General features: G+C 35.7%; 1 protein-coding gene across 1 annotated transcript; it reads left to right on the top strand.

The window, feature by feature from the left end:
* Positions 1-27618, top strand: LOC111635585 (UPF0183 protein C16orf70-like). The gene is made up of 13 exons (XM_023380587.1): positions 1-176; positions 455-537; positions 7166-7249; positions 7433-7476; positions 7561-7640; positions 8786-8865; positions 12117-12220; positions 12290-12402; positions 12469-12545; positions 12614-12754; positions 14588-14758; positions 14825-14953; positions 26939-27618. Exons 1-13 carry the CDS (start codon positions 113-115, stop codon positions 27008-27010), a joined length of 1242 nt encoding a protein of 413 aa, XP_023236355.1. The 5' UTR covers positions 1-112; the 3' UTR covers positions 27011-27618.
* The last annotated feature ends 5 nt before the right edge of the window (positions 27619-27623 follow it).

The raw sequence follows: 27623 nt of genomic DNA on the forward strand, positions 1-27623 counted from the left end.
TCATCAGCGGCCGTCTGGCGGCGATAAACAGAAGCTTATGGCTGTGTACGATCGACATATGATCCGATCTTACAAGTCTTTTTATCATTTAAATTATTATTGATCGTGAAATATGTTGGAATTAGAAGTGGTGCCAGAAAGATCGTTGAGTAACGAATACTGGGAAGTGGTTTTAGGTTAGTACACAGCACTAATTACTAACAGCAAACACAAAGATCGAACCCCCCCTTACGTCGTTCGATACTTTATTCTCTTAAGAAAAAATAAAAAATTTAGCCAGAAAATATGGCATTAAATTAAATATTTAGGACGTAGACACGTGGTTTATTCAGTGTAATTGTGTTGTAAACAATGAAACTGAACAGTTTGCTGCTGGTATTATAGTGTGTGAAATGTCCTAAATCCTTCCCCTCCCCAAAACAATAGCTTCTTAATGATCTTTTTGACTTAATAGGGATGACATTCAGCCATGTGGTTCAGAGCATACAACAGCAGATCAATAGAATAAAAAATGTTCAAGTATTGTATAACGAGAAGGTGAGTACACGTGCTTTGTTTGTTTGTAGACGGATTATCGGTGGGAATATATCGTTAGAACACCGCCAGGAGCACTCGCGGATGCCTTATTTTTCTTAAAAGTTGGATTTTCGGATGTAGCGCGGGTGCGACTCCGAACGATGCCGTCGGGATCTTGTCTTAGCCGTAGACGGACTCCGAAGGAGTAAAAAACACTTGTCTCTTTATATTTCGAGGAGTAAAAGAGTGAAAGGAATGATTGTCTGCGAGTGACCCCTTACGACATATAGCCCCCTGAAATCGGTCTATCAAAAATTTTGGACCCTCGAAAGAGGGATGAAATTTAAAAGTGAGAACGTCTGGAACTGCTTCTCAAAATAATGGTAAAAATTGGCCATTTTCTGCTTTACTAGAGACATACAAGTGAGGACTGTGGGTTTTACTCCTGTGGGCATGATCTACGGCTCTAATAAGGTCTTAACTGGCTCGTTCCGAGCTGCATTTGTGCTGTGAAAATATTGTTAAGAAAAGAATACGTAGCTTGAAATGAATAAAAAGTAAGTGATAACAAAATACGTATCAAATTGCTGCTTGATTTTAAGTGATATATGCAAATTTTAGCATAATTGATAAATTTTGACATAAAAATTAAGCTAGTAACTATCAAATCTTGCTTGTTATTCGTGGCAGGATTGTCTGGTTTAAGGAATGATGGGAAACAAAATCCCAATTTGAGCTACTCTTAATAAATTAGGCTCACTGGTGGTCAAATAGATAAAAACTGCTGAATACCAGTAGTTGGTTGCAGTTTTGCACCCCACTGTTTGTCTAGCCACAAGGAGTTTCCGGGATTTTTCACATATGTAATGTTTTAATGAGGCCAGCTTCCATAAAAAGTCCTCCTGGGAAGCATCCCTCCTTGAAAGATTGCCCAAATATTCTTTTGTATTACACAGACTAAATCGTGGGCTGATGGTACTTATTCAAGCAGCGCGGGATGTATATAGACTGGCACAGGTGTTTGTAAAGGGACCGGTCCTACGGATGCCTCTGAAATTTCCTGACGACCCTGTCTGCCTCGAAGTAAACCCGTAACAAATTTAAGAGTCATATCGGGATGTTCTCACAAGGATGAAGGATGTGGAACAAATCTAATCCTAGATTATCCTTGATAAATATGAAGTACGGATCATCAATAAGGATTTGAATGCAAAAGTTATCGGTGATGATTATTTTATCATACAGCCGTCTGAGCAACGTAGCATTTCGTTAGACCCATAGAACATGAACCTTGATGTAAAATATATTTCTGGAAGTATGAATGAGCATGGAGAATGTTATTTCATTCTTGATTATCGTCACAATTTACAGTAGTTGTAAATTGTTACAATGGATCAGATTTGGAGACATCATTTGCAATGATAAATACTGTCGTATCATACAATCATCTAGAATTTCAATAACAGCAATGGAATTGGGGGTTACATACTTTCAATTAATGTTTTTTTCTCTAGTACTCTTCTCCACATGCCGACACGTCTCTCGTCATTTGGCAACAATACTATGCCTCGGGATAGAAGTCGTTCTGCCAATTTTGAAGTGTCTCTGTGTGCATGCTGAAGATAATCAATGGACTTAGGAAATTCCGGATTATCCGCCTACAGTCTGGATTTGTCATTGTGTGATTATCACCCATTTGATCCTTTGAAGGAAGCTTTGCAGATCGGAGATTTACCCAGCATGCTGGTCAGAGTTTATTGCTGTCCAAATGGCTTCTATTCTACAGCCGCAGCATCATTGCGAAAACAAAGAGAGATGTGTCGGTACGTGAGGGGCGTATCTAGTGAAAGAAACATAAATTTGGACTATGCAACACACAGTTCTGTTGCTGTTACTAAAATTTTGGATGAAAGTTGAATTGCTCTCGTATAAAGAATCCAAATTGGAAAGATATCTTAATCCACTTTGCTAAGGGGAAGCTCAATGACAGCCTGTAAAGATATCACAAAAGTAGCTTATAAGATGCTGGTATGATGGCTTAGGAGCTTATCTTGAAAAGTTGCTCAGTGTGAAAATGCTTTGTATTATGTAATTAAACCTGAGCCAAAAGTTTGGCTCATTTCGCACCCTATCTTGTACTGAGTATTGTAATAAATATTAGGTTTATACAGAAAAGTACGGTAAGGTCTCGTTTAAGGTGGGATTAATATACTGTATGTGGATTTGTGTTTTTGCAAATGGCAGTTGGTTAGGTTAATTTTCATATGCACAATTTTCATATGCAATAATTTTCATATGCACCATTAATGTACACATTGACTATTGTTATTATAAAATTTGCTGCTGTGCAAAGGTAATGATATAAAAGTTAGAACAATTCTGTACAGCAGAAAAAATTACCAAGGTAATATGAAAGTAGAAGCTTCCATTGCAGACGTGAAAAGTTTTGTCTGTGCACTGAGGACATTGTACTCTGCATCATTAAGCCTCGTGTCAGTGGTAGTTATCGTAGATAGCCAGCTGGCAGCGAGCCTGTTTATTAAGGACTGGTGGTACCCATGTGCAGATGCTATGGACTTTATGCATTTCAGTTTGATATGTGTATCAGAAGTGTTCGAGCAATGGGAGAAAGCCCTAGCAACTAGGGCCCTGAAAACTGCTACCTTGAAAGGCCAAGGGTCTGCTGAGTTAGCAGGTATAAAGAGGGGAATGTATGTGGGTTTGCGGTAAATAGACGTGGTTATATTTTTATTCGCCATACTAATCTTGACATCCAAGTACCTAACCTCTGTGCGACTTTTCTGATCTAATGCTAGTGTTAAGCCATAGGCATTGTTGTTAAAAACTTTTAACACCTCTCCTATATCAGGTTTGGTTTTTCCATATAATCAAAATATCATCTACATACCGCGTATAGCTAAGGATATTGTGTTGTAAGCTTATTAAGACTCATTCCTCTAATTTACGTAAGACGAGTTCGCACAGATCCCCTGAGATAGGGCTACCCATCGCCAGGTTTTTAACAACAACGCCAACGGCCTAACACTAGAATTAGATCAGGAAAGTCGCACAGAGGTTATGTACTTGGATGTCAAGATTAGTATGGTGAATGAAAATATAACCATGTCTATTTACTGCAAACCCACATACATTCCCCTCTTTATACCTGTTAACTCAGCATACCCTTGGCCTTTTAAGGTAGCGGCTTTCAGGGCCCTAGTTGCTAGGGCTTTCTCCCATTGCTCGGACACTTCTGATACACATATCGAACTGAAACGCATCAAGTCCATAGCATCTGCACACGGGTACCACCAGTCCTTAATAAACAGGCTTGCTGCGAACTGGCTATCTATGAGGACATTGTATAAGAGTGAAACTGAAACTTATGAAGAGAAAATTAGTATAGTGAATCGAGAACACATCATGACTTGTGTGTATTTTGGTCCAAACTTAGAACAGACTGAAACTGTCGGATGAGGAGGAAGTTAGACGTGGAATTGGGAAATTGCATTGTTCTTGCTATCAAGGTCTTTCATTGCTTAACTTTTAATGATCTGATGAGAAGCAGTTTGTGGGTGTTCAACAAAAGTAGCCATTGTTCTCTCTCTGTTTATCACCTATAACATTACATCTAAATACTCTGATCAAACTACTATTACCATTTCAACTATATCCATGTTAATCCATTCTTTTTTTACTCTTCTACATTCTGATATGTATATTCCATTTATTCTAAATTAAACACATTCCATGAAATGCCCCTTTTAATTGAAAGCTCTGTTATGTACAATCTAACACACAAAATCATTGGCGTAAAAATTTATAAAATATATTCAATGCCACATAAGAATAGCTACATTGTTGCCATGATCTGTATCAAGGAAAACTGTGTTGATGTGGTTTTCCTTGACGAATGATAAACAAGTGAAATTATGCAGTCTGCTAATGACTTAAAACTTCAATGTTTCTTCCTGTAAGGTTTAATTTTCCTTCCTTTCTCCTATTGTAAAAACCAGAAATTAAATAATAAATATGTGAAGAAGCAGAACATTATATGTTATGTGGTGGACTTGACTTTGCCTTTTATAGACATACCCCACTGTTACCAGACTGGGTAAGAGATGATCAATAATAAGATATAATTTTTTGTCTTTCATTCAACCCGTTTACGGTGAGGTAAGAGCATGGAACGCATGCTTTTTAGGCATAGAAAGTCACATAGATCTCATCACAATTCAATTTCAATTACCTCACTGGCCCCGTTGAATAAAATGTTTGTAGCGTTTACAAACTTTACAAGTTACAAATCTCAAGTAAAATGTTCTGTAGCAAGATATAAGCTACAAATAATATAAGTCTTGCAGCTTGTAACTAGTAATTGTTATGTAACGGAGCCTTGTCGGTGGGATACCTTATGCATTGACTTATACCCATTTAAATTAATTAAACTAAATTTAAAGAGAGATTTCCTGCCGATAAGAGACATATTTAATATATAATTGCAACAATGAAAAAATTATATAAATTTTTACAAGATCAAAAACACTGTGTTAACTATTGCATATATTACTTTCAAGCTTAGAATCAGTCATCAATACAATACATAGAACCATTGAACTCTGAAAGTCTGTCCTGTTGCACTTCGGGCCGGCCACTGGAGATTTTGGGGTTTTTCCGACACTCAGATAGGGCCAATTTATCATAAAAGTCCCCAAGAGGCACTCCTCCTCAGCAAATTGCCGAGTGTCACGTTATCTTTTACTGTTGATCCAATCCAATTTTATTACACAACTTTTCTTATATCAAGTATTTATTCCACAAAATGTGATGAGAAGCTGATGGTAGGTAACCAACACTAAAATGATCTCTTTTCAAATACACAGTAGTTCGTAAATTAGATTTTAAATTTGTTCTCACAGTTTTTTTATTATCATAACAATAACACGACACTTTTACATTAAGCAATCGAGGTCAAACTGTAATTTACTACTCTGTAAAATGAGGTCGGCGAATTTAGGTTGGAAAGAACTGTGTTATTTTTAACAAGTCGGAATAGTTTGCACGTATTAAGTCTCTATGACTCGGATAATCGATGATTTGTGCCTTTTAAATCTTGAAGAAGGGCCAAAATGATCAAATTTAATATATATTTAATGAAAAATGCCTTAAAATTTCTTCGTAGAGAAACATTTTATTTGTGGCTAATATTCGCCTACCATACCACCCATCGAAATGTCCCATGAGAGAGTTGATTGAGGATGTTTTAAGCAATTTTGGGGGGTGGGTGCTTCCAAATTTTATGTCCTCGATCAATTTCTTTAATTGTACTAAGGTATAACACATGGAACGAAGCACTGAATGTTACGTTATTCTCGCAAAAGAATCACTTATATCACTGTCTGTTGGCGTTACGAAAAAATTAATTATTTTGCAAGTACTTTCAACAGTCTAAAATTGTTCTCTTCACGCAGAATCTAGTGGCAATATATAGCCAAATTTCTTGAAGACTCGACAAATATGTAATTTAACAGAACACGGACCCAGGTAGGGGTGAGCCCATAGGTACTTCCTGCCTTTGCAAGTAAATATTACTGTTGAAATAGAAATAATTGTTCTCAGTAATTAGTAAAAGCACCTCTGTCAACTCCAGTATATGGTGGTTTTTCAGCCCTCGAGGTACAGAAACATGGCTATTAAAGCACTGATATGCAAGTCATTCTTACGTGTGTACCCACCTACTGTATCTNATCAAATTTAATATATATTTAATGAAAAATGCCTTAAAATTTCTTCGTAGAGAAACATTTTATTTGTGGCTAATATTCGCCTACCATACCACCCACCGAAATGCCCCATAACACCGTTGCAATTGAGAGAGTTGATTGGGGATGTTTTAAGCAATTTTGGGGGTGGGTGCTTCCAAATTTTATGTCCTCGATCAATTTCCTTTATTGTACTAAGGTTATAACACATGGAATGGAGCACTGAATGTTAAGTTATTCTCGTAAAAAGAATCACTTATATCACTGTCTGTTGGCGTTACAAAAAAATGAATTATTTTGCAAGTACTTTTGACAGTCTAAAATTGTTCTCTTCACCCAGAATCTAGTGGCAAAATACAGCCAAATTTCTCGAAGACTCGACAAATACGTAATGAAACAGAACACGGACCCAGGTAGGGGTGAGCCCATAGGTACTTCCTGCTTTTGCAAGTAAATTCTACCATTGAAATAGAAATAATTGTTCTCAGTAATTAGTAAAAGCACCTCTGTCAACTCCAGTATATGGTGGTTTTTCAGCCCTCGAGGTACAGAAACATGGCTATTAAAGCACTGATATGCAAGTCATTCTTACGTGTGTACCCACCTACTGTATCTGCGTTATGTAATTTATGGATGGCCCTTTATGCTGTTTCGTGCCTGTTATTGGTTCGTTCGAATTTGTATTGAGGGATGACACCAAATATGGATCGACATTTTTAAAGAATTGACCCAGTCTGAAACTTGCGTTTCTCAGAACAGCAAGCTTTAATTACTTAAATGTTATCTGTCCAGGTTAATTACCCTGTACTGAGTTTTATATAGAAATATTAACTATAAATGCACTGTAGAGACAAGCTTATGACAAATACAAATATTTATCTTTTCAGAATCCCCTGAAAGCCGATCTCGTAATTAAAATGTGCGAAGATGGCATCCAACTCCGATTCGATCCCGTATCTCAACGGTTAAAGGTACAGTATATACCTTGAAGTGTGATAAACTTGATAGTTTGTACACTTATTAATGTAGTTCATACATAAATACAATTTAAATTGTTTTCTTAGAGTCTTTTTAATTAATGTGGACTCACAATTATGGGCCTAGAGTCTTAAAACTAGATAGTTTTTTATGACAGAATGCTTGTTTCTTTGCAGATAATTGAAGTGAATAATCTGAACAAGGTTAAATTAAAATACTGGTAAGAATTAAACGTATTTAAATTAATTCAACTCTTTTTTGTCATTAGAGAATTATTAAATAATTTGAATTTATTATTCTACAGTAGTATTGTGTTCTGTTCTCCAGAAATTCCACCGACAATTGAACAAATAGATCACACGTTTGGAGCTACCCATCCTGGCGGTAAATATTCTGTTTGCTGTTGTTATTAATATGACAAAATAGCATTCGTGAGAACAATTAAACCTGAACATATTTAATCTTCTGTAGTTTCCGTAAGCTGGTTGCATCTCGCATCAGAATAGACAAAAAAATAAACACGAGAAAGCGCCGTATTGAAAATCTATCTGTTAATTACTTTACACGATCATCCGTAACATGTACCAAGAAATGGCATAAAGTTCTAAATTACGAGGGGAGGAAAGTGGGGCAAATGCTACATGATTTCACTGGCCAATTGTTATCAGCAGATGGGTTTGTTGCTTGACAATGTTAGCGGAAAGAGTAAACACTAACCTGACAATTACATCATTGTAAATTATGGAATGAGTATTATTTTTTTGCCGTAAGTTACTTTTAGTTAGCATGGGTTGTTGGATGCGACATCAGCTGACTCATTTTGTGATGTCAAAATTGGTTGACAGATTGTGTGGGCAGCAAATTTGTGTAGTTTTTGTCCCCCACTTTAGTTCCACTAACTGTTTATTAAGACTACTCCCAAGGATTTTAAAAATACGCAGTCCTTTAAGAATAATATTTAGTATCTGTTGACTCGATTACTAATTTCATAAACACCGAACTAGTGGCTCTCAACCAGGTGTACATAGCTAGGGATATTCAAGAAGGATTAGTTGGTGCTGCATGTCCATAAACAGAAGACTTGGGTTATACGTGAGTGAAAAAGGTCGAGAATTATTGCACCACATACAATTATTAGTTCAGTATGCAGAATTAATAACTTTAATTAGTAATTAGAAAGATAGCCTAAGTATTTGATACTCTTCTCTAACTGCACTTCGTAATGAACAACTAAACTTCGAAAAAACCTTTAAAATGCAGCCATTTTATTATCTTTTTGTGTCTCGATGAAACGTTTTTGTGTCGTTAAAAAACAAGATTTGTTGTTCTTCAAAAAGGTTATTGAAAATGACCAAAAGTGTTCGAAAAGATAATAAAATGACTGCATTTTAAAGGTTTTTTTCGAGGTTTAGTTGTTTAAGTATTTGATAATTAGGGAAATATCTAAATTTAAAGAGTAAGGAGAACTTTAAAATATGATTTTATGTAGTTTTAATGATTTAAAATTTTCTTTTCCGTGTTCTTTTTAGAGTACGATGCTTCGCATCAACTCTTCATCTTAAGCTTTCGCGGATTATCATTTTCTTTTCCGGTGGATCCCCGATTTCAGGTATGTTTAAATACATTCTCTGCTTTTTATTTATGGTTAAGAGATTTTTTTATAAAGTCAATTCTTAGTTAATCTACTATTAGTTATTAATAAGTTACTAATAGAACAATTACAATTAAATTTCACAGTAGTAAGGAAGGTCACTACGTGGTGTCCAAAAATTTACTGTGCTGTGAGAAATTTGTAATGATATTAAGGTTAACATTGCATTGCATTGCATACAAGATTCATCTGTAAGTCATGTGTCTTGCATTTCCACTATGTGATAGATTGTGTTACTACCGATTGCATAATCTCCCACGGCATCCAGTCTGCTAAGTCTCTGAACGTCACTCCTCCAGATTTTGGGCCTCTGGGGATATTTGCTGTAGGAGAAACTGAATTTTTATGTGAAATTTCACTATTATTTATAGTTTATTTAAACATTTTCTGCTGCATGGTAACTTTTCAGACATCCTGTACTCTCATTTAACACTTTTTCAATACAGTCGAACCCCCCTATAACACGGGTTCCTATAGTTCGGATTCCTATACGACGGCAAAAAAATTGTGACGGTATTCGTACAAACATGGTAAAAAAATCTCCTATAATTCGGTAAAATGTCATCGGGCAGCCAAACTACTTTCCGCCGTCCAGCGCCATGCTACGGAGAGTTTATGCGGGTAAATTGAGTTTACTATTGTCTGTACAGTATTATATATTAATTATATATAAATTAGGTACTGTATGTATAATTATATATTAACTTAATTTATTGTAACTTTATTATAATTATATATATACTTTCTGCCGTCTAGCGCCACGCTACGGAGAGTTTTGGTCAGTAAGATGAGTTTATTATCGTCTGTACAGTATGTAAATTAGGTACCGTAAGTCTAATATAGCACTAATTTTATACATTTCTTGTGAAAGAAACATTTCTTGTGCCCGCCGTTTGGTTCGCTGCTCCGCGACGAAAACAAACTTAAGCAGTGGTGACATCAAACGGTGCACACTCGGTAAGTAATCCTACAATTTTTTGTTTATGGCATAGTTTATACGGATTACTCCCAAAAAATTATACGTGTTTTGGAAATGTTGAGTCGAATTAGACTAGGAATCGATTAATTTTATGGAAGAAAACCTTTCAAACAGCCGTAGTCCATAAACTGCACACGTGCCGGGCTGTGATCGGCAAGGTCTCCTAAAACGTCAATTTCATAAAAAACGGAACGTATCTACCGTGTTATAGGGGGGTCGACTGTATAACACAGTTCTAAGGCAGGTTATGAATAGGTGTATTGAGTATTTTAACCATTAATGACAAATGATACGAATGGTAAAGTTAAGACAGCATAACAGTGACTGGTTCACCAATTGTCTCACAGTTCTGTCTTTCTACCTTATGTGCACTAAGAGGGCTTTTTTTTACAGATCCATCATGGGTTTGATTATGGTTTCCCAGAGTGGCAGGCCAATACTTTTATCACTTTGATTATCTGGCTGGTTAAAAGGGTCGCTATCAATATAGGGACTACATTGCATTATTTAATGGCTGGCTGACACTCAGAGCTGTTCTAGTTTATAAATATAAGGCAAACAAATACATTTTGGAAGTTTCTTAATTCATTTTCTTTTTATTCACACTAACGAAACACACTACAATATTATAGTAGAACCAACTTTCTTTTTTAAATTCTCTTCTGCTTAAGTACATTAAATTACTTAAAAACAGATCTGATGTCAACATATTTTAAAACTTGGAATGTATAATTTGTACAACAACAAACTGGGATTAGTATTTATTTAAAGCTCTTTGCAGTCTTATGATAAAACGTGGACATTTTATGTCTTATTTGCTGTATTTTTGTGTGTAACCTGCAGATTATCTGTGTTTAAAAGACAGTTTGAAAGGGGTTTGAGTTATATGCTGATTTTGAATTGCAATTATCAGCTTGCTCCCATGCGTGCAGTTGTTGCTCCCATAAGTGCAAAGTATATGGTATTACAGGCTTTAATTTTGTTCTGGGAGTTTTCTGTGGGGAGATGAACACCATTGTGTGTTATATGTACAAAAATTACTTACTGTACATTAATTTTCATGCATATAACACACTTATAAGGAAATTAAGTGATTGCTTTGTAACATATTGATGATATAGAAATAGATAAACAAATAAAACTCACGCCAAAATTGTATAGCTTCTTGATAAAAAGCACTGAGTTCAGCATTAATACGATTTTTCTTATATCGCAAGTACTTTCGACGAGTATTATATCGTCGTCCTCAGGCGAAAAAAGAACAGATTTGAAAATTAGAACGTGCAGTGTGTTTCAAGTAGAAAACGCAAAAATTTTTCTTGTCAATTTCTAAATTATAACGTTCGGTAATTCCGTTAGTCACGTGCAACAAGCTGTTGCGGGCGTTCGAAATATCTAACACGACTAAATCCACACGACTAGCAACGCATGCATTGAGGAGCGATCGTACTAATTGTGCGACTCTTGGCGCTTTCTGCTGTTTAAACGCTGGTATAAAGTAACCCATATTTCGGGCAAGTCGAGTGTGGGGACGTTGCATGCGTCTGTGGTCATTGTAAATAATTACAAATGTATTTTCTGGCCTCCGTCATTACCATTATCGAAAGTACTTGCGATATAAGAAAAATCGTATTAACGCTGAACTCAGTGCTTTTTATCAAGAAGCTAAACATAGTGATGAATATACACTTCTCAGGTAATTAAAACATACAGCTCTTTGATGATTAATTTGCTCAGAGACACTTTGAAATTCTGGATAATTTTACCTATTGTTTAGAAAGAGCATCTGTATTTTCTGTTCTTCCTTTCACAGAAACTATGGTACAAATGGTAAACTTAGGCTCATTTTGTAGTCCGACAGCAGCTTGGCACAGAAACAGTGGAGTTTGCAGAGCCGCACTACATTTGCTGCCCTCTGTTCTGCAAGACATCAAACTAGGCACACACTTTAGGTCTAGCAACAACTCCAAAGTCAAACAACGTTCAACATTAATGTTTGATGCTGATGCTACACTGCAATGAGTTAGCTACCTGCCAGAGTTTGACTGTAAACCAAATGATGTTCTTGGGTACGGGAAAAGGCTCTCTTAGTTCCACAAAAGAGGGGAAACCGTTTGTCTCTTATAATATTTCACATGAAGTTTATTTATAGTAATAGAAACTTAAATTAAGATAGAAACTAATGTACATACTAATTCATTATCTCTTCCTTTAAATATTTGAAAATTAGCCAAATTACACTCAGGGAATGGAGAGTTTCCATTTTCCTCTCGGTACTTCACCCACGGTTGCGAAAATGTGTATTTACAGTGGGAACAACTTAACCGAAACAAAGTAAGTTAGAACAGTTACGTAAATAACTCCAATCTCACGCATTCTAAATAATTACGAATGTATTTTCAGGCCACCGTCATTACCATTATCAAACTTTTATAACCATTGCTACTTGGATAAATTGGAAGTGCTGCGAGAAAAAAACAAAACAGTTGGCGTGAAACTTCATCTAATTTCAGAAGGTAAGAGACATTTAACTAACGTTAAATTAACTTTTCTATATATTAATTATAGCGTTTTGTCTCTAGCACTAGGCTCCAACAAATTACGCGAATTAAGGAAACAGACTGTAACAAAGGTTTTAAGTCTAGGAGACACCGTTCAGGTGAGTGTCGTGGATTACGACATTAATAATACTGTAATTATTTTTACAAATAATTAGTTATTTAACAGGATGTCTGCTCAGCCATCGGATCGCCAAATAAAGTCTTTTATAAAGCGGACGATAAAATGAAGATCCACCTGCCGAATTCTCACAAATTAATAACTTACAGTTCGTCAGATTACTTCTACAATTTCTTTACGCTAGGAATGGTACGTTAATATTATAAAATTATATAGGATAGGCTGGTGCTTGTCAACATCATGCATACTCGTGGTTTATGCACAGTGTTGCTAAGCATCTTTATGTGTGCTTGTTGATTAAACTGAAACATGATGGCACCATTCATTGTTTTACAAAGGTTAAATTTATGTCACAAGTTGTAAATTCAAACCTATAAACGTAGGCACCGATTTAGGGCAAACAATATACAATTACATATACAGGATGTATATTAAAGTCCTTACAAACTGATATGTAAGTGAGGCACAACATTCAACACACAGTAACAAATGAAGCATGAAGAGATAGGAAAATGACAAATACCCAAGTTATAAATAAACACATGAATGAACATACAAGAAATACACATTTTACCATCCATGCTTGACATGCACATTTGCATTTTACACTTTCTATTCCTACTATTCACATATGCAGGATGTCTTTTCGTACTAAATTGGTCACACTACAAAGTCACATGACAGAGTCAACCATTATCTTGAGGATCTTCTTTACCTTGGTATGTAAAACTGTCTCTCTGGTATTGATATTGGATAAAAATCAAAACCAAATCTATTCAGAGCTTCAAAATAAAGGCCTACTCCGTCATATGACTTTGTAGTATTCCTGAACTGTGAAAAGTGACAAATTACAAAGATGCTCCTATAATTCTTTTGAGTATTTCTTGTATTATGTGGAATTTTTTAATCCTCAGATTTATTGTCAGTTATGTGTACTGCCTAGCATAGTCCTGACAAGTTTAAACACTGATACATTTAATTGTGTTTGTATCGTATATACCCACAGTAGCCAAATGCAGCTTGCCAGCCAATGGGGCTCTTCTAGACTCATACTATGGCTTCCACATAAGTTATATATAAGCATATCACACAAAAATTAGTAACACCTAATAAAAATGGGAGTAGGGTGCTGTGAGAGAACTGTTGTGAGATAAATAGCACAGACATAGTCTGTGAGGTCATTTTTGTCTCCTGAAGTGTGACAATTCAATGCGAGTGTTGAATTGAGTCCACAGTATGGGCATATGACAGACATTACTGAGTAGAAAAACCGAGCTATCGTTTTTGACCATGCCCACAGACACAAAGTGAATGAAGTCACCCAATTTGTTGGTGTGTCGAAGTGTACTGTCTACAAATAGTGGTGCAGTTCACATTCAACTGAAAATAGAAAATGATTCAGTGATTCTTTCAGTCATAAAATTGAGCTATCTTTGTACCTGACAGATGCAGACAGGTGAACATTGCATTTGCTGCAACAAAAGAGACTATTTTTGTACCTGCCAGTCACAGGAGAGGCGATCCTTGTACCCTGTCAGGGATAAGAGATGTTTGCACTGGCCAGGCATGCAGACAATCTTTGCACCACTTGAATGCAATCAACATAAAATGCAAAGTTTTATCAAAATCAGCCTATCAAACTTTGAGAATGAACTCAATTCTATAAGCCAGGCAGAAGATGTGCTTGCAACCTTGGGACATCACATGATATTGCTTTGTTGCACACACTCTTGTTAGGGCCGTATATCTCAAAAATAAAGTCATGGATCTCCATTTATTTATTTGTTTTGGATTCTTCATAGTAATTAATTGATAATTGCAAAGTTTTATAAAAATTGATCAAACAGATTTCGAAAATGAACACAATAATGTAAGCCACATAGAAGAGGATTCTGTAGTGCTCTGCTTCAATAAATGCAAGTTTGCCCCCTCTTCCACCCATCTCCATATAATCTGATTAGATTCTGATGTTAGATTTACGTTTAAAATTATAATCTGTAGATGCCACTTTTTAATTTCCAGGACATATTGTTCGATGCGAGAATTCACAGAGTGAAGAAATTCATCCTGCACACAAACTATCCCGGTCATTATGATTTTAACATTTATCTTCGTTGCAATCTCAGCATTGATATCAATTGCACCAATAAAGAAAACAAGAGCGAAACTCTGACTATTACAACTTTCACCAAGGTAAGTTGGTTCTATTAGTAACTTTTGTTTGCAATTAGAGAATGACGTAACCTTCTTTGGTTCCAGTGGGATTCGGTGAAGCACAAACTCATTAAATTGTCTGTGTTACCGGTAGTTTTAAACAGAACGTCCACCAACACGACAAACCCCTTTGGTTCAACGTTCTCTTTCGGATTTGAAGATATGATTTTTGAGGTAATTTTGTTATGATTCTACAAGCTTTCTTATATACATTCATAAACAATAAACAATTTCTAGACACTACATTTATCACATTCCAGTTTTATGTACGTGATACATAGTAGTCCTTATACACCAATGTAACTGTACATCATGTTCTTAAGTGACTACACCTACAAGATGAGACCACCTGCAGTGTCATGGTGGGAAAATTCAGAAGTTAGCACTCCTCTCTCATAAATGATGCACAATATGAGAAAAAAGTCAATTACAAATCATATACACATTTGCATCAGGGATGGAGCTTCTTGTTGCTTATTAGAATAATACACTGTGTCTATGTCTAGCGTGCATTTTCATTCTCTATACTTTGTGATAGAATTCTCATCTCATATTGCCATATCAGGTTTTCCCGACCTCGGCCACACCCGGCGCAGATTAGTAAGTAGTTAGTAAATACGCCAAGGTGTTACTAGGGAAAGTTAGTACACAGAGTGGTTTCCCGTTGCCTTCTCTGGGGCGTGATGTTACGCGAGGGAAACTAATGCCTTCCGGGAGGACTTTTATGGGGAACTGGCCTCCTATTTAGTCGTTATTGGCAAGGAGAAAACTCGGAAAACTGCAAGCAGCCAGCCTGTCCGATCGTGGCGCGAACCCACGACCGAACTCCCAGTGTTTAGGGTACGAAGACCACTCGGCCACCGGTGGGCTCGTGATAGCATTAGTGATGTAGTATTTGGAATTGAATACCAACGAATTACCATTTCAAGCTTTTTATTCATGCATGCAGGGTGTCCATCTGTACTAACTCAGCCATACTCAACAACTTTGTAATAGACTTTTGCCTTATTGTGCATTGTATTTGAGTAAGAGTGTTAACTTCTAAATTTTATCTCTAGAGTTGCTGCAAGCAGTCTCATCTCGTAGCACTTTACTATAAGTATACATCGCGTTTGTAGCTGTAGCTAGCTGTGTTTGTCAGTGATGTAGATGTACACGGACTTTATATTCACCCTGTATACATTATTTAAAGTTCAAAAACTGTAAACAGAAACTAAAACAATTCCATTTTCTGATTCAGGATAGTTTTACGTGTTACTGCCATTAGGTAGGCATTTTGAAGTGTTGTAAGTTGATATTAGAGAGGTTGTGGCTGACGTTTTCAATGCGAAAACATGTATGTCTGACATTCAGCACCGCTTTCCTATAAGCCTAGAAGTTTGACAATGGTGTTTGGATAGTCAGTGGAATCTTGCTCGACATTCCAAACACTATTGCCTAACTTCTAGGACTTTAGGAAAGCGGCACTGAATGTCTGACGTACACGTTTTCACGTTGAAAACGTCGGCCGCAACTTCTCTAATATTATCTGTCTTAATACTTCAAAATGACATTTTGTTGAGGGTATTTGATCAACGTTTCTTCATATGTTAAAAGAAAAATTTTCCTGTTATTGTTAGTTTGATGATCAGAAGTTGTCATGAACACTAATAAGGACTTGGTTACGCAACTGAATTAATCAATGCACCTTTAAGTGGGTGAACTTCAAACAAAACTAACATTTTGAACTTGGTCAACAGGCCATTTTCAACCACGAATAGTTGAAATTGTTACTTTATTTATCAGTTCAGTTGAATGAATCACTGTACCACTGTTGAAGGTACATTGATTAATTCAACTGAACTGATTATTTGAGTTTTCTTTTTTACATTTTTTCATGCAACATTCATTCAGTATTATAGATTTAAATGATAAAAAATACTCTTGACAAGCAAAAGAGCTATTAAAGTTCTAAGTTTTGAGTCTTGTCTTTAATTATGCGAATAGCAACACGAACAAATTGAAGCTGTAATGAAGTACAAACCTGTTCAATGAATGGTCGTACAAAATGAGTTTGATTGTTATTCCTATTCTTTCTTTGAATTCATTGCTTCATTTGAAACAATTTAATATATATCTTTTAGTAAATTCAGTTTATTAATGACTTTAAATTTAATTAGACTTATATTCTGCAGTATGCTACAACGGGTTGCAACTTCATTTATTGCTTCCAATGAGAGAAGAATTATGTATGCATTGTTAAATAAAATAAACAAACACCTTTCTCTATTCCAGCACAACGTTTACTGCATTAAAAAACGTTTTCAACCGTTTTAAGCGATCTTCCTTAGTTCAAATTTGAACCATATAACGAACAAAGTATTTGAAAAATACAAAAATTCAAAGCGCTTATTCACAACTTAACTCTAAAGCGCATGCCCGTACTCATAAAATGTATAGATTAAACCAAAATAATTAAAAATAAACCAAAAAAATTATGTATCAAGTAATATTATAAAAACAATTAATAACGCCGCCTATGCGGTTGCAACAGTTAATCTATGTTATCATAAAAGGACCTCCAGGCTGTTGATAAACCTTTCAGCATTTCTGTGATTGATGCACTGCGCGATCATATGCGCCTTGTGTACTCAACTTTTTCCAGGTGTTTCACCTCTTGTGTTGATCTTGTAGGTCTAATAATCGCTGCCTGATCCCAGTATACTGCAATTTCTTGCTGCTTCGCATTGATTGCAAGGATTCATGAGCACAAATACTCGGTGTATAGAAACGTTGATAGCACAGTCCTCGCAGCAAGAAATTGCAGTATACTGGGATCAGGCAGCGATTATTAGACCTACAAGATCAACGCAAGAGGTGAAACACCTGGAAAAAGTTGAGATACACAAGGCGCATATGATCGCGCAGTGCATCAATCACAGGGATGCTGAAAGGTTTATCAACAGCCTGGAGGTCCTTTTATGATAACATAGATTAACTGTTGCAACCGCATAGGCGGTGTTATTAATTGTTTTTATAATATTACTTGATTCATAATTTTTTTGGTTTATTTTTAATTATTTTGGTTTAATCTATACATTTTATGACTACGGGCATGCGCTTTAGAGTTAAGTTGTGAATAAGCGCTTTGAATTTTTGTATTTTTCAAATACTTTCTTTGTTATATGGTTCGAATTTGAACTGAGGAAGATCGCTTAAAACGGTCGTAAACATTTTTTAATGCAGTAAACATCATGCTGGAATAGAGAAAAGTGTTTGTTTATTTTATTTAATTAATTCCAGTAAGCATTTATTTATGTATGCATTGTTAAAGATTTGGTCTGTGGTTCTTAAGTGCACAAATTCTTGTAGCTGTTTAACACTATGGGTCGATTTTACAGACCAGTAGCTGTAAAATTGACACATTCGACTGCTCTTGCAGCACTACTTGCAAGGGTAGTTTGTGGAGTTCCACTGTTTGCTGTCTTCCACTCTGTTAGACACATACTTCTGCTGTAGCAGCATGTTTGGTACCAACAGCATGCTGAATATAGAGTTTGACTATAAATGGGACAATGCTCTTGTCGATTCCAGCAACAGCTAGCAACCTTGAAACTTCACACAATTGCAATTGGATAACTTTTCCACTGTTTTTCACACCACACCCAATATTTTGTACTTGATGTACTTACTTGATAAAGCCATAAAGCACGGATCACCAGGAATAAATTCAATATATGTGTTTAGTGTTTGTACATTTAATGTTCAAAGAATGCATCTCTATGTGCATTCGGTTAATTATTGCTCACAAAGAATGTATTTTACAATTTCATGCTTTCATATGGCAACTCCATCTTGTATATTAGAACTGGTTCTCAAAGTGGTATTTGTGCACGGACCACTGGTGATCCACCAACTGAATTAGTGAAATTCTGTGCTGTTCGGACAAAGAAAAGAACATTTATACAGCTTTTCTTGATTAAAACTTTGAGGAAAAGTTGTTGAATTTCAAATTATGGAAAGCATGCTATGTGTTATCCCATTCTATAAAATTCGTGTAGTGGATTCTAGAGACTCCTCGTAGCACAATAACGTTCATTATACTTTAACTAATTGTGACTTACACAAAAAATACTTTCATTTTAATCAATCGTAAGGTTAAGCTGTCGTCTCGTCATTGATATTATTAAATAATTTTGAGGAATTTGGAAGAGAAGATCAACGTAGAGCAGAACCCAAACCTTCAATTTCTGCTTACTTCACAGATGCATTAGCAGTTACATTCTTTCAATCTTTGCTTCCATGTATTAATTTGAATCGTATAATCTACAGATCAATTACCATTGAAGATTCTTATCTCTAAATTCTCTTTTAAACATACACAGCAGGTATAAGTCGACCACCAAGTACCCAGTACAGGTATCCTCCGTATAACATGGTAGTTAGGTTCCAAAAAAGTATTGTGCTATGCAAAACAAAGGATTAATACAAATCATAGGGATAAGTTCTAAAAGTTAATAAAAGAGAATAATACATTCTTACTAAGAGAAATAATTATTATTTGCTTTAATAAACATGAATCTATTTTAATACTTTCCGACTACCATTTCTTGTAACTGTCTGTAATGCCATAACTCATCTCATAGTGCCATATCAGGATTTTCCCGACCTCAGCCACACCCGGCGTAGATTAGTAAGTAGTTAGTAAATACGCCAAGGCGTTACTAGGGAAAGTTAGTACCCAGAATGGTTTTCCGTTGCCTTCTCTGGGGCGCGATGTTACGCGAGGGAAACTAATGCCTTTCGGGAGGACTTTTATGGGGAACTGGCCTCCTATTTAGTCATTATTCGCAAGGAGAAAACCCAGAAAACTCCAAGCAGCCAGCCTGTCCGATCGCGGCGCGAACCCACGACCGAACTCCCAGTGTTTCGGGTATGAAGACCACTCGGCCACTGGTGGGCAATGCCATCACACACACCCTTATTTGTACTAAGGAATAATACAGGATACAAGGGGATAACAAACATTACATTATTTTATTGATTATATGTATAACATACAAAGCAGTGATGTAAACATTACGGTTTGCTATGCTACACTTCAGAAATAAATTCCGATATCCAAGAGTGAGACCCGGCAATAGGTAACATTTTAGTAGATACCCCTAAAATACCCCTTTAGTATTTTAGTATAGTAGATACAATGTGTTACCCTTTCATAACCATTGTATTGATTACTCGCATATCTACATTATATAATGTATGGACAGCCTGTATGGTCATACAATGGGGGATTTTTGGGCTTAGAAGGTTGAGTTAAACATTACAATTTATAATAATTTAGTTCTACGATAAGCATTTTTATTTCAAAATCCTCGGAGAATTGCTAATGACTGTTCGTTCTACAATATTACCGCGATTCTGTCGAACGGATTAATGTCATAAAACAGTGATCCACTGCATGTTTTCTAATGATTTTTCTGTAATCTTTCGGATATTTGATGGCGTGAGTAAGTTCACATACTCACGCCATCGTGAGTAACGTGATGGCGTGAGTAAGTTCACATACTCACGCAATAGATCTCGGGTGTAAAGTATTGTCAAGTTCTTTAAAAGAAATCTCTTATTTATTTTTGTATTATTCGCTGCTCCATATTGTAAATACGATATCTGTGGTGCAGCATGCGGATTATACGTGCAACTATCTGATCATATATAGGCATTGTATCCCATTTTAGTTGCATATTTGGAAATTAGTCGAGTTTTTGATTGAGATTATAATTTTTCCCATTTAAAATAATGGAAAATAGGCTCTCAGTTAACATAAGCATTATCCCATTCCTCGTCTATGCTGGTTGAGGTCAGTCGGCACAGATAAGGGACGTAAAAATGACATCTGGAATCTTATTACCTACTGTAAAGCCTTAAGAGTTTGGATTGGATTCGAATTTGTTCCTTTGAAATGGTGGATTACTACGTTTATATTTTTATCTTCACAACTCAATTTAATATCGAAAGTTGGAATTTAGAAGTAAACTTGGTAATTTTAAGAATGTATTGAAGTTTCCTCTCTGATAGTGAATTAACTTGTATTATTTGACCCTCCTTTATCAAATATACACAGTTCCATCACAACTATTCTTTTGTATTCTATGTAAAAGGAAATAAATATTAAAAAATTAGGGTTACGACATTTGTTTGTAAATCCTTTCTTCCCTTCTTGAGATTGAACAAAGGAGAGAAAGGGAAGCAAGTTTATGTCAGACATTCATTACAGAAATAAGTAACCTTCCAAGCTGTAGGTTGTTTGCGATGTTTGAAGCTAACGGCACTAGATCAACTGTGAAAAATGAGTCTTTTAGCAACGTAAAGTGCCAGAAAACATTTCAGATGTCTGAAATTTTATTTGTATTTTCCATATTTGATGAATATTTACTAATTCCAGCTGTTAATATACATTAATCAAAAGAAGACTTACATATTTACTGCAACAGGAATAAATTCTACTAAATATCAAGGTGTTTTGGCAAAAACTTTGTTTCCTAGAGGTATATGTTAATTCAATAAGAAATGGTACCTAATATTTATTAAATAATTTAGAAAATACTGGAAGAAAAATATTGGCCTGGAGTGGGACTCGAATCTGTACTGCCACTTACCATGTGGATGCATTGCCAGTGATGCTACCCAGACCTTCGTCCTATCCTTTGCTTCTAGACACATTTAATTTAGACATAACTATACTAGTTACTGATGGTGCTGTAAGTAACTAGGTACGGTTATATCTAAATTAAATGTCTGGAAGCGAAAGGTTGGATGGAGGTTTGGGTAGCATAACTGGCAACACATCTGCATGGTAAGCGGCAGTTGCAGGTTTGAGTCCCACTCTGGGCCGATTCTTTTTCCCAGAATTTTCTAAATTATTTAGTAAATATTAATTTTGTTGCCTTTTGGACCACTTATTACACCAGGTGATTGGAAATTCCAGCAGGAAAATGGGTCAATTCACTGCTCTATGGCAACAGAATCATGGTTTGCAGCTAATGAAAAATAACTATTACAAAATGGGAAATTTTGGTTAGATCTGTACACAAAAACTTTGTGTATTTACATTTAAACAGGATTTGATGCATGGTGAGAGATAAATCCCAATGTACGGTGCGTTTCCTCATAATGCAAAGAAAGAATGGCAACTAGAACTCATACAAAATTCTAATTTTGTCATCCAGAGGTATGTTATCTGGTTTAAATTCTAGGCATAGATGTAAACTTGCATAAAATCATCCAATAATGCATATCTCGGTAATGCAATTTCCCGTAAAGTGGAACGTATCCCCCGTGTTGTATGGGACAGTGCCATACCAAATAAACTTTCTTCATTGATAGCTTGAAGACTGATAAAGGTTATTCAAAATAAAGGAAGATTCATTGGTTATTAATAATATAATTGCAGAAAATATCATGCGACCTTATACTTTCTTCCGTGTAATTTCATTAAAATTCTAACACTTTTATTAATTGTATAAATGTGTATATTATTCTTCTGATTAATGTATATTGACAGCAGAAATAAATAATTTTCAACAATATGGAAAATATAAATAAAATTTTAGCACCTTATATACAAAAATAGCTATATGCGCAATGGTTAAACTGTCGCTTGTGATCCCTTATAAATTATATAGAAAACACAACTCTAGTACAGTCGACCCCCCTATAACACTGTTGATTATTCCATTTTATATGAATTCCACGTTGTACGAGTCACTTAGATTTTACAAATTCGTGTGCCGGGCTGTAAAAGGCTCACGTACTTGTAAAATCTAAGTGACTCGTACAACATGGAATTCATATAAAATGGAATAATCAACAGTGTTATAGGGGGGTCGACTGTATTTCTGGTAGGTGATATTTTGCTCCTGTCGCAACAAGATATAGCCAGTCCTGATCTGTAGTGCGAGCAGAATCTTTTTGACTTACTATTCTTTACTATATGCTTTTGTTAATCCATACAACCTTACAGCACTTTCACTAATCCAAACTAATTACTATGTATTTTATAAGTTTTATACATAAAACCTGGATACTTTATGGAACAGTCCTGATACTTATGTATATAAATGTAAAATTTGTAGGCCCGTTCCTTTTCTCCGTCTCCGTTATAATCTTACGGGACCTCCGTCGTATACGCAGTCTGTCATTAAGTGGAATGTACCCATATGTAAAATTAAGCCACCATTACAAGTGACAAATGAATTTATATTCTGAATTATTATAAAAAGACAAAAGGCTTAATTTTGAGGGTAGAGATGAGTTGTTATTAGACTTCTTAAACAAGTAAAATCTCCATTAAGTCTGATCCCACTCTAGATACGACGGGTGACTCCCTTTATTGCCCCACCCCCTCGACCTTTAGCAGCCAAAATTTAATTAAAACTTGTATTTAGCTAAAATACAAGTGTGATTGGTAGAAGGCTATTCAGTAATGTAGTTGCCACTCACCCCCATCCCCTTCTCACGAGGCCAAATCTTACAAAAGGCAACACTGGCACAGTCTAAATTACAGAATCATAGAGCATCTCCAGATCAGTACAATGGTTTTTCCTTGGTTAAAATACCAAAAGGGGGAGCTGTTGTCAAAAAAATGTGTGGCAGTATCTCAAGAGCAAAGGCTACGCAGAGAAGTTTGGTAATTTAAATTGTGTTTGTATCTTTCTATTCTACCCTTCTAGCCAAATGTAGGATCTGACATCACGAGAAGGGAGTCAGGGATACATGGCAACTATTGTACTGTTCATCATGAACCTTATGTACGAAGTTGCATCCTGCATGTATTAGAGAATATAAATGATTGAATACAGATCCAATACAATAGTTGGTTCATTCCGCACTTCACAAGTGTTAGTTTGCTTCGAGGTACTTTGAAAGAAAATTTCTTGACCCACATTACAACCGATTTCCAACTGTTGGTATTGAATGGAGAAAATTGACTTTGTTAGACAAATGTTATCTGTATATTCGACTCCAGACAAGCATTTGTACAAGACTTAAAACTCGAGTTTCTTTGATTCAGATAATGTAAACACGACTGATATAACGATAAGTACGTAACTTGATTTTCAGTTTTTATGGAGATCTGTGGCACATTTAATGTGGCCTTACAACCCAAAAGCAAAAGGCTCTATGCCTTTGTCTTTGATGGCAAGGCCAGCATGAGTTGTCTTTGTCAGCATTCTTGTTTAGTAATAAGTTATTATTAACTTAAAACTAGTTAAATTTAACTTATAAGTTTAACTGTTTCTCCTGGTTGTTTCAGTTACTCGTATGTTATTCTGCTTCTTGTAGGAATTGCTAGCTTAGGTTCTGTATTAACTTCAGTATTACAGTTAAAAAAAACCTTCACTCTATTTTAAACATTAATTTTTACTCTGTCTAGCTTATATGTAACTGCACTACTTATTGGTGTATACCACAACTAGGCTTTTTTTTTTAGACCCATGACTTTGCATCCTAAAAACTGCACGTCAAAATTACATGTAAAGGGAGTAGTAACCTTATATATACCACTCAGAGAGATCCTTACTTTCTATCTACTCCTCCTCCTCCCCTAGCTAAACACTTAAAAGAAGACAATACAGTAGAGCGTCGTTTATCCGAAAAGCGGTCAACCAAAACGTCGGTAAACCGAAAGCGTTCCAGTCAGCAAATTTAAATTTCCGCTAGTGCCATGGCGCTGCAACCTTTGGCTATGTCTTGGGCTACTCCAATGTTTTTTTTGTTGGTATGTGTGTTTTAGCTGGCAGCACTGGTACTTTCGTGTGGTGTTTTTCCGAGTGGTACTTTAGTGTGTCGTGCTGAATCGAACGTTTTTTGATACTAGATTAACTTCAATGGAGAAAAATTTCAACATGGGATAGGTTAATATATTTTTTTTGTACATAATCGGTTATCCGAACAACCCGCCCCCAATTGATTCGGATAAACGACGCTCTACTGTACTGTACAGCCATTTGTCTTATGAATGTATTTTGTACTAACAGTACTAAGTAATAATCTACATTTGAGCAGAAAGAAGTTACAATTCTTATATAAAATGGTAATGGAAGCGCATTTGTTATGTTGTCAAAATTTATACATTAGCATGGTCCCATCGTAGCAGAGGATCAACAGACTTGGTCAGGGAATTCCAGATCTTATGGCCCATTGGATCAGTTGCCACACGATTATCATCCATTTGGTCATTTGAAGGAAGCTTTGGGAGATTTACCTGGCATGCTGGTCAGAATTTGTTGTGCAGTGGCTCTGGCACTTGCGAAAAGATTTCTGGGGGAAACAAATTGGGTTACACGACGCACACAATTCTGTCACCATTACCGAAATTCTGGATGGTAGTTGACTCTCCGCATATTTTCAGTGTTATAAAATTATACAGGTAAGTATTTACGTAATTTGATAGAAAAGCCATGATGCCTGAGGTTGTTCTCTACACCTGTTGGCCAATTCTGAGCTCACTCCAATGTCAAAATCCAGATTTATTAGCTTACCTTCACACTAATTTTTAATTAATTAAATCATAGAAAATCTCAATACATATTGATGGCCTAATTAAGCTTATTCTTTATATTATGTTGGAATCAGCTGAAAGTCTACAGAGATGAATGAAGATTCACAGAGCTGATGTTCTGAGTATGCAGTCTTGACTTTTGGGGAAAATGTTATACTCCAAATTTCAGTCTCCAGGATAAAATTTGCAACCGACATCCCTTTAACATGCATATTATGTATATTTTCTAACAATTTTTGGGTATGAAAGGAGTCACAAAGTATTCTTTGATGGGCAAACATTCACGATACTCACTTTCCTGATCACGTGTTACTTTTTAAACTCTTCAAATTCAAAGTACCTAATATGCATGTTAGGGGATGGCACATTTCGTGCTCTCATTTATTACAACCACACAAACGAGCAAGAAACACAGTGTGCGTGAAACGTCATCGCCTCTTCTTGCTTGTTTGCATCGGCATAGTCGCACCGTAACTGCGTAACATATTGTAATTGAGGTTTTAATCTTAATAATAATGAGAATCCAAAGTAAGTGTTTTGTATTGTCATCTGTTAATCTGATTTACAATATTGTTTTTTGTGAAAATTCAATTAACATAATTGAGAAATAACCATCCAACTCTCCCGTCTTCCTGTGCATAATGTTTAATACAGGGTGGAGCATATATACCTGACAGTTTTTATTTTATTTTGCTGCAAGGTAATACTAACGACAGTATTATATTCTACTTGTGCACTTCTTGAAGTTTGGTAGTCGGGGAGCACTGATCTGCAAGGAAGTGCATTGCTATGATAGAAGTATTTGGTCTTTTACATGACTCCCCCACCTTGAGAAATGTGGGTTAGAAAGTGATAGAAAAAAGGTTCAGTGTCGTGACGGTCTGCAGAATACCCTTCACCAGGTGACGAGTTCTGTTCCAAGCAGACTGGAAAATTGTAGTGGCCCTATGGATAGTAACGAAGCCACTATCTTAAACTTCGCTCCATCAGGCATCTTTTTGTCAATATCATCTGTGACAAAATATATGGGTGTAAAGATTTTCTAAAACTTGTCACATGTTTATGCCCAACCCTATGTAACACATTGTAAGGATTTTGAGAAATGTTTGTGTATCTGAGTGCTCTCTTGCACAACAATGGAATTGTGAAAACTATAGTCCATTTGCTATAACTTTATTCATGCTTCTGCAAGAAACAGTGACTATTCATTAAATTAACTAAATTTGTGATAATTAAGGGACGCCAATGCAGAAATATACATTTTATAGACTACAGTGACGAGGTGGCACTTTGTTTCTTCATTTCATGGATGAAGTTATGGCAAATGGACTACAAAAATTAAACAATTTGACTGTCAACCATAGCTGTGGAGTTGGAGTCGTGAAGTTTTGATGTTTTAGCCGGAGTCCGGATGGTAAGGAAAAGTCGGAGTCGGAGTTGAAGTCGGTAGATTTTTACGCGACTTCCACAGCCCTGGCAGGGCTGTTGAGTCAGAGTCGGATGATAAGGAAGAGTCGGAGTCGGTAGATTTTTACGCGACTCCACAGCCCTGCTGTCAACTTTTAAAATGATCTCATTTGTGATGTGTTAATAACAATAATCTGTTTTATTTATAGGTGATGCCAAACAATCACATCGCTTCAGTGACGTTGTATCAAAAGCCTATTTATTCCCGGGAGACGATATAAACATATGTCTTAAGATTCATTTCTTGTAAAAGAAACTGTACAGTGAATATACAAAAAGGTTTTAATTTATGATACTTTTAATACGAGTTATGGATTTTGTACGTCGCATTTTTCCGAGTGTAAATCCGCTGTTGTTGTGAAGTTTCGATGTTAATGCTTACTCATTTGCTGCCAACCATCACATTCGAAATAATTTTACCTGTTAGCGTATCGTGGCATCGGATGGATGGCTTCTGTACACCACCGCGTGCCAACTAACAATAAAATTTCATTGTACTCTTCTCTGTGTGTACATAAATTAAAAAAAAAAAGAAAAAACAGACTGACAATATAAAATATAACTTTATTTAAGATTCATATTTAACCAATGAACTGTTAGCACAGTTCTAGAGGAAGCCAAATTGTCTATTAAATATTAAATTAATATACATTGTATCCAATTTACCATAAAATTTCATTTAAATTAGTAATTCCTACATGTGGGAATACAAATTATGGGTTGAAAAATAAACTTCTTTCACTTTTTAACCACTCATTCTTTAATTCCGATAACACATGATTAACTTATACAACAAAAATACACAGGTAAATAACTAATAATTATGATAAATCG

This window comes from Centruroides sculpturatus, unplaced genomic scaffold (genome assembly GCF_000671375.1).
Source record: "Centruroides sculpturatus isolate CEXI.00-Female unplaced genomic scaffold, Cexi_2.0 scaffold872, whole genome shotgun sequence".
Lineage (NCBI taxonomy): Eukaryota > Metazoa > Arthropoda > Arachnida > Scorpiones > Buthidae > Centruroides > Centruroides sculpturatus.

Coding starts and splice junctions, on each gene's coding strand:
- LOC111635585 (XM_023380587.1), top strand. CDS start 113: ATGTTGGAATTAGAAGTGGTGCCAGAAAGATCGTTGAGTAACGAATAC. Junction 538..7,165: donor AAGTATTGTATAACGAGAAG/GTGAGTACACGT, acceptor TTATCTTTTCAG/AATCCCCTGAAAGCCGATCT. Junction 12,546..12,613: donor GTCTAGGAGACACCGTTCAG/GTGAGTGTCGTG, acceptor GTTATTTAACAG/GATGTCTGCTCAGCCATCGG.